The sequence below is a fragment of the Bactrocera latifrons genome, unplaced genomic scaffold (assembly GCF_001853355.1).
Source record: "Bactrocera latifrons isolate USDA-ARS-PBARC rearing strain unplaced genomic scaffold, ASM185335v1 scaffold_32, whole genome shotgun sequence".
Classification (NCBI taxonomy): domain Eukaryota; kingdom Metazoa; phylum Arthropoda; class Insecta; order Diptera; family Tephritidae; genus Bactrocera; species Bactrocera latifrons.
Window position 1 is genome coordinate 101,206 of NW_017536852.1, and position 14,428 is coordinate 115,633.

At 35.3% G+C, this 14,428-nt stretch overlaps 1 protein-coding gene across 5 annotated transcripts in view; it reads left to right on the forward strand.

Moving 5' to 3' along the window:
- Positions 1–14,428, forward strand: part of LOC108971053 (double-stranded RNA-specific editase Adar) — a 156,336-nt gene that overhangs the window by 45,465 nt on the left and 96,443 nt on the right. For 2 of the 5 annotated variants that reach the window (XM_018936847.1, XM_018936845.1), the window contains exon 1: positions 2,713–3,106. The exons of 2 other annotated variants lie outside the window; for them this stretch is intronic. In XM_018936847.1, the coding sequence (XP_018792392.1) occupies positions 2,951–3,106 (156 nt within the window). In that variant the 5' untranslated portion in view covers positions 2,713–2,950. Of the gene's footprint in view, positions 1–2,712; positions 3,107–14,428 lie in introns of those variants that run through there. One more of the 5 variants, XM_018936844.1, reaches the window with a different exon arrangement.

A 14,428-nucleotide genomic window follows, 5' to 3' on the forward strand; every position in this document is an offset into this window, starting at 1 on the left:
TTTTTTGTTATAATTCTTTTAATATTTGTTTTCTTAAAATTATGACGTCGAACAAATACGCATTAGCTTCCGCCCTCTATTTGCGAAAATTCACTCGCAAAACAAATTTCATCTGATTAGTTAAATTCCAAGACCAGCTATGCTGAGACAACACACTCGCAGTGAAACTACGACTGAAGATTCGAAAATAAGATAAATGTGCATTGGAATGGGAATTCGTAAGGAGTGTGCACACTTGCAATTTATGTTGCACGCACTGTTGCCTAAGCGATGCGAATGAACTTCCACGAAAATTTAATGAATATGCAATTGCCCTAATTGCTAGGGTAACCAATTTTCAACAAAACTATGAGTTCTATAGAAAAAAGTTATATGACAAAGTTGTTTGTAATGAAGAGATCTAAAACCTTTCTATTAACACTTTATTTACATAACCTCAAAATTTACATGAAAAATTCAAGGAAGCGATCTTATTTCGACGTAAAATCGAAAAACCTAATTTTCAATAAATAATTCTTACATAAAAATTTCACATTTTTTAAAAAAGTCAGTAAGCCTTTTGTTTGTTGAAACCGCTACTTTCTGCTGATGAATTATTATGGTAAATTTTTTTAGAAAAAGTAAAAAATACCATAATAAACAGCTGAAAAGCGACTCAAAGCTATTTTTTATTTCATTTACTTATTACTTCGTAGTAGTGTAAAAGTCGAAATTCTTGTTTAAAGTGATAATTATTAGGTCTACAACTTTGCTTACGCCATTTTTCAATAGATGTCAAGCAGTGGTCGATTAAATCGTTTTATATCGATTTTGAACATTTGTCCACATTAACCCAACAAAATATTTGTAGAGATCTGTTAGCATCCCAAACTTATTCTCAACTGAAAATATGACTTTTTGTGCCAAATTCTCGACATTTGCGGGAAATTTTGCTTTTCTTTTTTAACTCCAAGAAAAGTGCGGCTGAGGACCCGTCCACGCTTTCCTTAGGCTGACACATACATAGATAATATAGATAATACTCTACTCTATAATTACTCTACTACTATCATCTGTATGATTTCTATTAGGTATTAAAAAAAATATATTTACAAAAAAATGGATCAAAAAAGCGTTTCGTTAATTAAGCGTTGCTTTTTGAGGGAATAAGGGAAAACACTTTTGGACCGTTTTTATACAATAAAGCCATAAATTTACAAAAAAAAACAAAGGAAGGAAGCAAAGTTGTAGACATAATATTATATCTCTGCTCTCTTCTTGTCGTTTCCGCCTTTTTTATGAAACACTTTTATTTTAGAGAAATTTATGCCATTATATTATATTATATTTTTATTATAATACGTAATTATTATAATATAATATAATATGTAAATATGTATTGAAACGTTTGTCTCTCTTTATTCTAACTACATTACATTTTAAAACTTTTTTTTTAATTATTAACAAAAATTCGCGTCAACTAAATCACACAAACCATATTTTACAACAATATTGTAATATTACAACAACAATTACAGCGACCGCAAAATCACTAATTAAAAAAAAAAAAATCGTGCACACGTCAAGATGCAACTCGATTGCCGCCTTTTCACCTTTTACCTTTTTATCCGTTTTTATAGTATTGTTTTTGCTGTTGTCGCCACACAGCTGTTGCAAGCTCATCAGCGTGTTTTTTATCTTTCATCTAATGTCGCTAAATATTTTCGTATCGAAAGCAAAGGCAAACAGTCAGATAACAACAAAAAGAACTACTACAACAACAACAACTGCTACAACAACACCAACACTTGCGCAACTGCTTGTTTGCATTGCTGTTGTTTTTATTATTTCACATTTTTTATTGGCGCAAAAACATGTAGCGCCGCCCTTTGCGGCCGCGACGCGGAGTCGACTGCCGCTCACTAATTTCACTTACATTTAATAAATTGCGAATTCGAATTTCAAATGAAGAAGTAAATTTGCGCTAATAAAGCAATGTGAGAAGAGCACAAAAGCAACAACTGTTAAACGGCAAAACGCCTGGGCGGACAGGGTTGCATTGCGACGGCCGACGGTGGCTGTGGCCGAGCGCGACCCGCGGCGCGCTTTTAATTATGTGCAATAATATTTATTTATAATGGTTTTGATATTTGGGATGATTTGCGCTTGCGGTTTTTGCTTTTGTTTTTCCCTTAAAATTTGTGATTTTTTTTTTTAATTTTTTCTTTAATTTCTCGGTTGATTTTAGACGATTTTTTTTGTATTTTTTTTTTCTTTTTTTTGATTTCCTCGCCTTTCAGATATCATCTATTAATAACGCACCGTTTTGATGATTTTTTATGGGCAACTGCAAATGCCGTGGCAACGTGGCAGCTGCGCTACCTGCAACACGGACACTGTGGCGAACGGGAACAGTTGGCGCTGCCTGTTTCCCAAGGCGCTACGCAACGCTGGGCCACGGCGGCTGAGAATTCGCTGTGTCTGTCCCTGCTGCACTTGCTTATGGTGGACATAGACGTTGCTGCTGTTTTTTTTGTTAGAATTGCTATGATTGTGTGTTGTTGTTGTTTTTGTTGGAATATACAAAGTGTTGGCTGTGATCTTCTGCTGGCTGTTGCCACTAATTGCCAATTTGATCACTCAATGTTTGAACGAATTTTCACTTAGTTTCAGTTGCGTTTTGCATCTGCAACATTCTTATTGCGGCAATTAGAAATATTTTCGTTGCATACGCGCGCGCACAGCAAAGAAATTCATTTTATTTAGATTTATTTCCTTACCGTCGGTTTCACAAAAATATTTCGGTTTTTGTGCCTGTGTGTGTGTGTTCATTTCGCCCGCGTCGTTACGACCCATTTATTTAATTGTGCCACAATTAGTGCTTAATTGTTGCAGTAATCTTGTCGGTGTTTTATCTTTTCTACTCTCACGTTTACTTTGTGCTCTGCGCTCCGCGTGTCGTGCGTGTGAAATGTTCGATCCCAAATACAGCTACAGAAAACGGCCGGCCGATGTGTTTCAGCTAATGTATCCCAGTTATTTTCGTAAGCGCCATTATTACAACAACGATTCCTTTTCGCGTTCGCTGGGACCACGACCGACTATCTATCGGCGGCGTTTTGTGAGAGTAAGTTTTGGAGATATCTGTGGGCATCCAACTCAAAAGAATTAAAGCACAATACACGTATTAATTATGAAAAAAAGCTCGAAATACTCATAGGGAAGCTTTGGAAGACCTAAAAATGTAGAGCATAATTATGAAACAGTGCAAAAGTCTTTGAAAATGATAAGAAGTGAAAAAAATTTCCATTGAAAATGAGGAGAAATAACATGAATGAAAGGAAAAGTAATTTAAAGACGATTTGACGCCAAGAAGGGCGATTTGGGGCGTAGTTGATGAAGGACCAATGGAAAAACTTATAAAACAAAGTTTTACGTAATAAAAAGATCTAAATCAATCAAAATCGGAAATCGCTATTAGATTTATTTACCTATAATATTAACCTACCTACATATAACCATTTTATAACCAAAACTCGAATTTTGTTTCATTTTGTGTGGTTTCTTTTATATCGTTTTTCTTGCGCCTGAAAACTTATGAAAAGTGTTCTTATGTTATTTTGTATATTAGGTGACGATATAAACCTTTCTCACATAATCTCAAAATTTACATATGTGAAAAATTCAAATACAAAAAAAGCTCTTTATTCGCGGGGTATATGTTCCATAAATATGCCGCAAATACAGAAACCGTGAATACGGGATGGTAATTTATATAGGATTATAGGGGATATGTTCCTAGGTGACAAAGAAAAAAAAAAAAAATAAAAAATATGTATTAAAAAAAATCAATTTAATTCAAGGTTTTGAACATTTATATAATTATCTTAAAGCTTAGGCAATGGTTTGAAGAATTTTGTAATTTTTTCTTGCTTAGCAGTTTTCAAAAGCTCCTTCAATGTAGACTGATACACAGCAATCGCATTAGCAATTTGTCTGCTAAAAATTAGACTTCGTTCCATCCAATCGCAGAGATCATTTGCCATTCTTAAACCTTCACTAAGATTTTTCAAATTGAATGTCACGTTTCCAGTGCTTGTTGAAGCCTCTTCTTCAATAGGTTGTGAATTTAACATTTCCTCCAAGTCAAGCAATTCCTGAATGTCACTTGATTCATGCGGAGTAAGACCACTTGTACAAGTTGAGAGCAAAATGACTGGCAGTATGTACAGAGACATTTTAGGCGAACATCTAAATGGAAATTACGCCGAAAATTTACTACTAGCTTGAATATTTCAGCAGGATAACGGCCCAAATACTGTTCCAGGGTCGTTAAGGACTGGTTTGCGACCGAACCGTATCAAGTGTCTTGAGTGGATTGTCCAAAGCCCAGATTTAAACCCTATAGACAATCTATGGGGGATTATTAAAAGGGCAKTTGCGGCGAGAAAACCGTCAAATAAGGCTACATTGTGGCAAATTTTAAAGGAAGAATGTGGCAAAATTACTCCGCACTAATGTAACACACTGGTCCGTACAATGAACCAACGCTGCAGGGAAGTAATTTTGCAAAAGGGATTCCCAAGTTCGAATTCTTTTATCTGACTGACAGCTTATTTTTACAGGTGGCTTAATTATATGAGCACGGAAAATATATACCAATGAAGAAGAAGATAGATTTTTGCTTTTACATTAAAATTTAAAGTTAAAAAACTTTAAGTACAGTCAAGTTTAAGTAATTTCTTTTAATTCTGTGAAACTCTTTTTTCGATTTATCAATAAAATTCAACTTTTATGAATTTGTACACCATAACATTACTTTAGGCTAACTTGTAATAAGATCTATTACTTTTTTATTAGTCCATTTGACAAGAATATTGGTTTGGGTACCTATTGGAATAATTTTATTATTATGTACGTACTTATTAGATCCACAAATAAAAAAAATTTTTAGTCGCGAATGTAGAAATTGGGTCTCATTTTTTTAATCCGCGAATAGTGAAAACGCGAATAAACGAAGCGTGAATAAGGAGCTTTTACTGTATTCAAGTTTTTAGGTTCTATCTGATACAAATTTTTGGTAAGGTACACTTTTGCTCTAGTTTTAAACTCTTTTTCACAGAAGTAAAATGGTGTAACGCCTTTACTGGAGATTTCCAAAGTGTGTCACTAACTTCCTTCCAGCGTGTTGTTGTAGATGGTCAATTGACGAACGATAGACTTTCATGAGAGATCATCTCGAATAAGTCTCATTGACATAATTTTCATTTTCTGTTCTCTGCGGGGATCTATGGGAATGCGAACAGTTCTTAAAATCAAATCTATGACCCGCGTAAGGCTGACCATTTATCTCTCTGTCATCAACTGTAGACGCTTCGGAAAACGGTCAATAGTCGCCGCTGTTTGCTTTGATCCAGTTCCAGCCGAAGCTGCATGAGGTGACCATCACAAATGCTTAGAGATGCATCTAAAATCAGACCGACTCAAAAAGTAGATTTATTAACTGGTAATTTAGAGCTCATATTATTCAAAATAGCAAAATGGCGGCGTCAGCAAAATTATTGCAGATTTTCGAGAGTAAACTAACATTTACTGGTCTATGAAAAACGAAAATTAAAGAAAAACTCGTATTCAAATACGAAATTTTAAAGAAACTTCGTCCGATCAGCGACTAGTTTCATGTTTTCAAACATACAAAAACATAATTTCACGAAAAAAGCATTTTTGTTTAATCAACGTTGCAGCTAGCCCGAGAACCCTTTGCTAATTGTCGTGTAACTCGAAAAGTATTTCCCGGATTTACTTAAAATTTTTAGAGGATATTTTGAAGATATTATACTTAAGAACAAAAATTTATTCATTTCGAGGGTAACTACTGTTTTTTTTTTATAAAAAAAAACAGAGAAACCTCAAATTTAATGGGGAATGCTTATAATCATTCGAAAAAACATTGGCATTAGTTTTTAGACGATTATCTCTTTCAAATATTGGTCGCGGCTACGTCGCGGATGGTCCATCCGTTGAGTCCAATTTTCGATAACCAGTTTGAGCATTTCGGAGTTCGGATTGTTCAAGCGGAAATAAAGTGAAGCGGTTTCACTTCTGTACGTTAAGCGGTTGCAGTTCTTGCACAAGTTGTATTTTGTATGCTTTCAATTTAAGATATCGATGTGAAATGGCCAAAGTGTTCCAAACGTCAGTCCGAGTAGTTGCGAATGGCGCCGAACCGACTTTTTAAGGGGTTAGGTGGGTTTGAAAATTTAAAAGAATCGATTTTTTTGTTTGCTTTATTAAATTCTACAATACCTCTAGAATATTGTTATAAATTTCAAAGTTGACCTGAGTAACATTTTCGGAGATACAGCCTTGAGAACTTGTGCGCTCGAGGCTAGCTGCGCTAAGTGCCCCGTCTTTAAACGTGTTTTTCTCGAAACTGTGTTTTTGAAGTCGGTGGACACGATTTCTCTAAAAGTTATCAACCAATTCAGTTCGTATTATGTACACGTTTGTATGAAGGATTTTTTCTTGTTTCATTCCAACTTATATTTTTGACCAAGAAATGGCGGACATTTTACCAAAAAATGAGATTTTTTGTTCAAAGTCTGAGAAAAAAAGGAAAAATTTAATATTTTTTTACCTTCATTCAAAAACGAGATTGAGATATGTATTAACGGAATATGCTTCGTTTTTTAATTTTATAGGAACCAGTAATAAGTTATGCTGTCCACGGCGAGAGCACTTTTTTGTGAGACACCCAGGGAAATAAGGTCTCAACGGCTGAATTTTCAACATTTTTGTATCGAAATTTCAGGAGATATTGCTCAAATATGTACCTTTGATAGAACATATTATATTTTTCAAATATATGATCGCTTATATTAAAAAAAAATTGTAAAAATACCTTTTTTTTGTTCCTCTGAAACCCGTCTAACCAATCAATAAAGCTTCTCTTAGACTGCAATTAATGTTTTTACACATCAAAACGGCATGGTCTTTCATAAATTTTGAGTCATACTACCAGTGGACTTTTCACATATGATTTCCATGCTGACTTCAGCATCATAATATTTTCGAGCAAAAACACAAAAGCTCGAGCAAAGCTATTTATTCAAAGCTTTCTTTGCTTTTATTATCACAAATTGAAACTAATAATTTTTATTCTATCATAAATAGGCGGCTGAGCTTTGTTTTAACCCTTACGCTATCAGCGAATTTATTATGGCAATAAAAATTTTAATTTATTTTAAATTTCCAAACATAACCTTAGTTACGACTCAATTATGGATAAATGCGCTTTTTACGCCATTTGCAATCTTCACACTTTGGCCTTGTTTACTGCCATTTTTGCGACGCCTTACCGCCACCGCTTCCATGCAACGGCGCTTTACGTGCAAACGACATTTAAATTTTCATTAAATAAACAAAAGAGATTTTTCGCCACGTTGTCGAGCTTGAACGAGCAGTCGAAATGCCCGTGAAGCGAGAAACGACCAAACGAGGTTGAAAGACAGGCTTCGCAGGCGACCGCCCGCAGTGAAAGCGGTTTTTTTGATTCGGTCCGGGCATAGCTCGGTTAGAGAGAGTGGAGGCGCGCTGTGCTGTGGCCGGCGATCGCTTTGTCGGTGAAGCAGCTTGCAAGCGAATTATCTATCTGTTCGTAGTATGGACACACACACACACACAATCACCAGCAAACTGACTTTTTGCCTGCACGCGCCCCTTTGTTTCGCCAGATCTCACGTCCTGCTTGCGTTCCACCTGCAATAAGTGCAGAGCCCGTGTGCATGACAAAGGCTGATTTATAAAGTTGCAGCCATGTTGCACGTTCGCCACTTGTTAGCGTACGCCTTTTTCATTTTCATAACTTGCAAATACAATTCATACATTCATAACTTTGTGCGCTGTGTGCGTACCTGCGGCGGCAAGAGGATGGGGAATTGAAAACTTTCTTTGGCACCAAATAAATGGCAAGCAGTCGAGTGTTGCGGCGGCGTTGGGGTGCATGCTGCAAGTTATTGTGCGGCAAAATAGTAACGAAATGACTGTGCCAAATTCGCTTAGTACAACAACAACAACAACAATGAAAACAAGAGCCAAGCACATGCTTTGTTCGACTGTCATAATTCAGCGACCCCTGGCAGGCAGCAGGCAGCGCGTGCAACGGAAGCGCACACCGCAGTTGCACACAGCTTTTGGGTTTAGCACCCGGTGGCACAATAAACGAAATTTTTGGCATGTTTTTCAAATATTTTTTCGCGCTTTCATTTCGAGTTTTATAAATTTGAAATTTTTTTATTATTTCTTTTTTAATTTTTTAATATAAAATTTTTACCATTTTTCGGAAAACAATGGTTCATATATTAGAATACAAAATAAGCATGCATATATGGGCTTAGAGAATGCTTGGGTAAAATTTAGAATAGCATCCCCGGATTTCGGAGATAAAATGGGTATCACTGGAAATGTGACGTTCTCCAGATCACGAAAATATACATATGTAGTTGCCGCTGACTTATAGTTTTAAAGATATTTGCATTTAAAGTTGAAAAATTGACAAATTTTACATTGATAATTTGTATATTGCGAATAACTTTTTCACTGTGCATAATTGTGTGCATTTGCACAATAAGGAAAGGGTTGCCATGGTTATATTTTTTCCGCGCCGCGCNTTTTTATAGTTTTTTTATATATATTTTTTTTAAATATTTTTTCATTTTTCTGTTTTCTGTGCCGTTTTTAATGCCATTTTCTGTGCTTTTTGGGTGCTTTGTTCCTACAGCCGACTTCGTTTTGAGTCGCATTGTAGATTTGCGTGCTGCCGAAATGCATAACTCCCGTTAGTTGCCTGCATGCCGCGCGTTTTTCTCACTCGGCTGTCGTGGGCGTTGATTTATGCGCCTCACTCGTAAAGCTAATGACTCGCATGCAGGCCAAGCCAAAGCGGCAATTCGGTTCTGGTAGCGTGTAGTGTGCGCTTAAGAGCCTGCTGAAAGTTGTCGGCGTCTTGCAGTCAGCAGGTGTTACCAGCTGTGGCGTTCTTCGGGTGCTTCCACTCATCCATTGGCTTGTTTGATTGGACTTTCATAATAAACTGGTGATAATTTAACTTTGTCGATGAAAACATATGCGAGTTTCCGCAGCAAAAACATTCTCAAACTTACAAAATATTTTTTTATACATTTTTTTTTTATATTATTTAATTTTTTTTTTGTGTTTCTCGCCAAACTTTTGCACCCTCAAACAAATATGTAATGATTTGAATTTACGACAAGCTTGTTATTTTCCATAAAAGGCGTTCGTTTAGCAACCGAAATTGCAAATTCATAGCCGAAATCTAAAAGGACCGCACGTTTTGAAGTGTTTTCGCAGCGCACGTCGCTCTCACCTGCTTTGACAAAACTTTCTGTGGTTCCTTCTGACAAGTCATCCCTCTGCTGCAGTTGAGGGCGTCATTCAGTGCTCAGCGTTGCATGGAATTGTTTTTTTGCAATAATTTGATTTGCCTGAGCGGCAATCAAATGCACAATTTATCGCTTAGTTTTTGATGAGCCTTAAATAACGTTTTTATTTAATTCAAAAGCACGATAGTCATAAGGGAAAATAACAAGAATTCTCGAGGAAAACTATGCTGAAGGAAAAACCAATTATTTACTAGTTGACAGCTGGTGATTAAATGCCACTTGGAGGGCAAAAATTTTACAAATTGAGGTCTTATATCTAGAAGTCGCAAAAATATAGAATAAATATTACCAATGTGTAATTGCATTTGTGCTTTGTAGTGTAGAATGAGAAATCAGTTAGACTTAACTTTAAACAGGATAGGTAGGAACGAGTCCTTAAAAATTCCAGATTTAACAAATTATTAATAAAGGAAAAGAAGAGTGATCTCTTTTAAACATTTTTTTTATAATTTAATTCTTTTTCATTGTTAACAAGATTTTTTTAATAATAATGTTCCATTAGCTATCTTCGATTCGAAATGTCTTTGCTCGCTTATACTCTTCTGTGAAATAAATTACATGTCAAAGCCACAACAAAGTTTTATCGAGTAAAAGAAAGTTCCAGAGAGTAAGCGAATACCCCATTAAAGTGGTGTAACGGCTATCTTCTGTGCTATCAAGTTTTATTTTCTATATTTTCGGCCAATAGTCGAACCACTTTTGGGACTTTGATTGTTTCAAAACATGCTTTCTGAACGCATCATCCGCCTCTTCAGGTGTCGCAAAATGTTGATCTCATATTTTATTTTCAAAGTTCTTTTTGTTGGAGTCAGCTCAACTGAATACCGCCATACAGTATTGTGGGCAACAAATAGTAAGACTTTTTTATTTTTATATCGCACGAAAACCCATTCCTCAAAAAATTGTTTGTATGTTGGTATACAATTTTTTTTCTTTCTCTCTCTCTATCTCTCTCCCTCTCCTTATGTCTATTTGCTTCCACTATTTAATGATTTATACCAGTTGCCTGTTCGATTCGCTACGATATATACTTTGGTTTCATTCAATGGCAGGAAATAGTCGCTGGAGACCAGATTTTTAGTATACGGTGCATGTGAAAGAAATTCGAAGAAGGTTTGCTGTTCTTTTAATCGATGGGTGATGTTATCCATTGTGATGTTTCACAGTCTTCAATTTAAACCGAGCTTTCGCATACCCAAATTTTCGATTATTCACTAGAAAATGCCGTTCCATGACATATTTCTTATGTATGTGTCTTCTGCATATTTCTCTTCACATTTATTAAATATGTATTGTGTAAAGCGCATTAATTTCACACACAAAAGAAAAAAAAAATATAAAAAAAAAATTGTATAAATACCGCATTGCCATTTGATGATGGCCAACAATCAATCGCAATTTCATTTTCAACAATTTCGGTGCATAGAACTCCTTCAGAACTGCAACTATTTCAAGGGAGAGAATGAGAAAGCAAAAGAAATTGCAACTGAAAAGCAAGAATATGCTCACTCATACACACCAGAGCTAGACTCAAACGTCACAACTCGGCTCGCACACAACGCCACGCTCAAATACTCGGATATACTCATACGCACTCATGCTCATGTTGCAGCAAAACTGAATGTTTCCAAGTTGCACCAAAAGTTGCTTGCCAGCGCGTTATATTATTCAACAAAACTAGAAAAAATAAAGCGAAAAAAATAAAAATCAAGAGTGGAATAAAAAGTATAAAAGGAAATTATATATTTTCAAGTGTGAAAGCCGTTAGTTGGTGTTGTAAACTTTGCAAACTTTTATTTCCGCTTATGCTCTTCATAATGCTTGTCTTTTTTCTGTATGCTTGGCTTTGAGTTGGAATTTTGTACTTTCTGTTGTTGTAATTGTGTATTTGCGGCGCTTGTTTGAATTTTCTAGGACCGAAATTCAAAATTTCAAGTGAAATTATTAAAGTTTCGTTGCTTGTAGGTTTGCCCGCTTGCGCCATATTTTGTTGTTGCAAAATTATATGATGTTTTAGTAAATAATATATAGTAGAGCTTTATGTAAATGTCATACAGGGTGACACGGCTTGCTGACTAATGCTAATTTTGATAAATGTAGTTGAAAACTTAAAGGTTTTGGAGAAAATTCTGAATTTTATAAAAAAAATATTTGAATATGTCTTAATATAACAGTCGGAAGTTCGACTTGCCTTAAAATATAATAATCGATAACTCATACATAATAGTTGATAAGTGAGAAATAATAATCGATATCTCATAAATAATAATTGATAACTGATAAATAATAATCGATGAATGATGAACAATAATCGACAGCTGATAAATAATAGTCGATAATCGATATGTTATAATCGATTTATCGTAGTTCAGAAATTAGTCGAACAAACCTTCAAAGGTTTGCCTCGTTTTAAACTAGAATAATAGTAATAGATAAATAATAATCGATAGTTATTAATTGATCTATCGGATTTCAGAATTCATTAATAGTAGGTAAACAATTATTCGAATAAGTGTTAAAATTCGAAAGTTTGTCTCCTGTTAAAATATAATAATCGATTAATATATATATCTATAATCGATTACTCATGGTTCGCAGATTATTCACATAACTATTATAATCCAACCTTTCGAAATTTTTTGTAACCCTTTAATTACTAAAATATTACAACATGACAGTTGAGTCTGCTTTAAAGCAAATGTTTTCCTAAAATATACAAATTTTAAACCCTGTTTCAACCTGTCCAACCGCTAGCATTGATTCTCAGCTTGCTATCGTCCGAGTGCAGTTTGCATTTGTATTCAAATAAGCTTTCGAGTGTCATAAAATAAGAATAAATGTCTCTCAATTTTGCTTTTGTTGGCCAGTTGCGCATTAGTAAGATAAGAATGTGGCATGCACCGAGCTAAATTGGCACATTTGTGAGAATACGCTCATGTTGTTTGGAATTTTTAAAGCATTCTGTGTAAAGCGGTAGCATATTTTTATCCCCAAATTACAGAAAAAGGATCGGAATTTTGCATAAATTGTGTGAAATCAATGAGAAAAAGAGAAGGGATAGGAAAAATGAAATGAAAAATTGAAAAGCTACACATTTGTTAGAACCGTCGATATCTGACCTCTAGAAGATCAAGTGCTTGTAGGGAAAACATTTTTATTTGAGAAAATATCTTTACGAAATTTGGCGCGGATAATTATCGAAGATATATCTCCAAACTCCGTAGAAATTGTTCAAATCGGAACACTACAGCATATAGCTGTCGTACAAACTGGCAGATCCAACTCAAGTCCTTGTATGAAAAACTTTTTTATTTGAGATGATTTCTTCTCAAAATTTGGTACAGATTATTATTTTGGGCAGTGTTACAATCTCCGTGCACAAGGTTCAGATCGGACCATTATAGCATATAGCTGTCGTACAAATTGGCCGAACGAAAGCAAGACAAACATCTTTTTATAACTTTTTATATCATAACAAATGTACCTCTGAAGGATATTAAATCCTCGATGTAATCTTGATTAACATACCTACATATATTCTATCTATACCTATAATTTATGTATTATATGTGGCTCTTCTTTTTTCATTACCATTAATGTAATTGCAATGAGTTGCCTGTGCTAATTTCCCATTTCTCTTTTAATTTATCAATTACTCAACAAAAATGCAAATCACAAGCGAATTAATGCGCTTCCAAAGAATTCACTAAATTCGGCAAATGCTGCAGAGCAATTCCGATTTCATTCATTACGACGAGAAACAATGCATATACCTAGGCCCCACTGCGCTGCTCACGCCGATGCTTACCTTGCGCCAACTTGCAGTTTTCCCCAACTTTCAGTTTGTGTGCTTGCGCAAATGTCGTTGGTATTTATGTGTGAGCGGCCGGTGAAGCACTAAAATGTAATGAGTAGGAAAAAGGGGAAATGGAGAGTGGCAAGCAGAAAGTGTCGCAACACTTCGCAGCCGCTTTGTGCCGAATAACTGTGATGGAATGGAAATGAGGATGCAAATGTGAATTTTGGCAAATCGTCAAGAAAGGCTTGGGCGACATTTTTTTAAATATTTTTTTTTGGTTGGAGAAATATCACATATCCGTATGTGCGTATTTGTTCATGTTTATGAGTGTATATGTTCATATATTTATGTGTGTGTGAAGTTGTGTGGCAGGTTGAATGCCAAAAAAGGCTGTAACACGATTTTAATGTTGGCAAATGTGCCAAAGCGAAAGCCGCAATGACTAGAGATAGCAGCACGGGATTGCGCAAGAAGAACTGCCAAAACACAAGGACTAAGAAGCAGCAGCATATAAAAGGATAAAGCAGAAGGGAGCAGTAGGGCAATGGTGTAAACGCTTGGCGCTGCGCCTTCGGGCAAGGACAAATGCCTGAAATGGCACACTTTGCAAGCATATTTTACTGCTGTCTCGCTTTACACACACTTTGCGTGCTTGCATGTGTTGGACTCAAGCACACATTCTCTTTCTGAGTTCGTATATAGATATGTACATGTGTGCGTGTGTGTTTCAGCCGCCATCGCTCTTCTAGCGCAATTCCGTGATTTTAATATCGAATGCTACTTCCTTGATAATCTTATCACTTTCCAACACTTTATTTTTGTTTCACGCGCCAATGACTTGATTTAACGTCACGGGCTATTGACACGTTGTACATATACAAAATATTTGATGGCATTAAAGTGAAAACAAATGCCGCAATGCAGCAAGTGTTGGTGCATTATTTGTGTGTGTGGTTGGCAGCTGCCGAAATTGGCTATAACATTCGCAAGCCAACGGTATTTTAATACATTCGTAGGAGTAGCCTAACATGGAAATATTTTATTTAATAAAAAATATGTTTTTTTTTTTGGAAAAGAAATTGAATTTTTTTATGGAAAGAGAGGGATAAGAAATTTACTATTTTTAGTGATAATTTTACAAATTTTGGTTTTCAAGTGTTAAAGAAATTTTTTAATAAAAAATAAAATG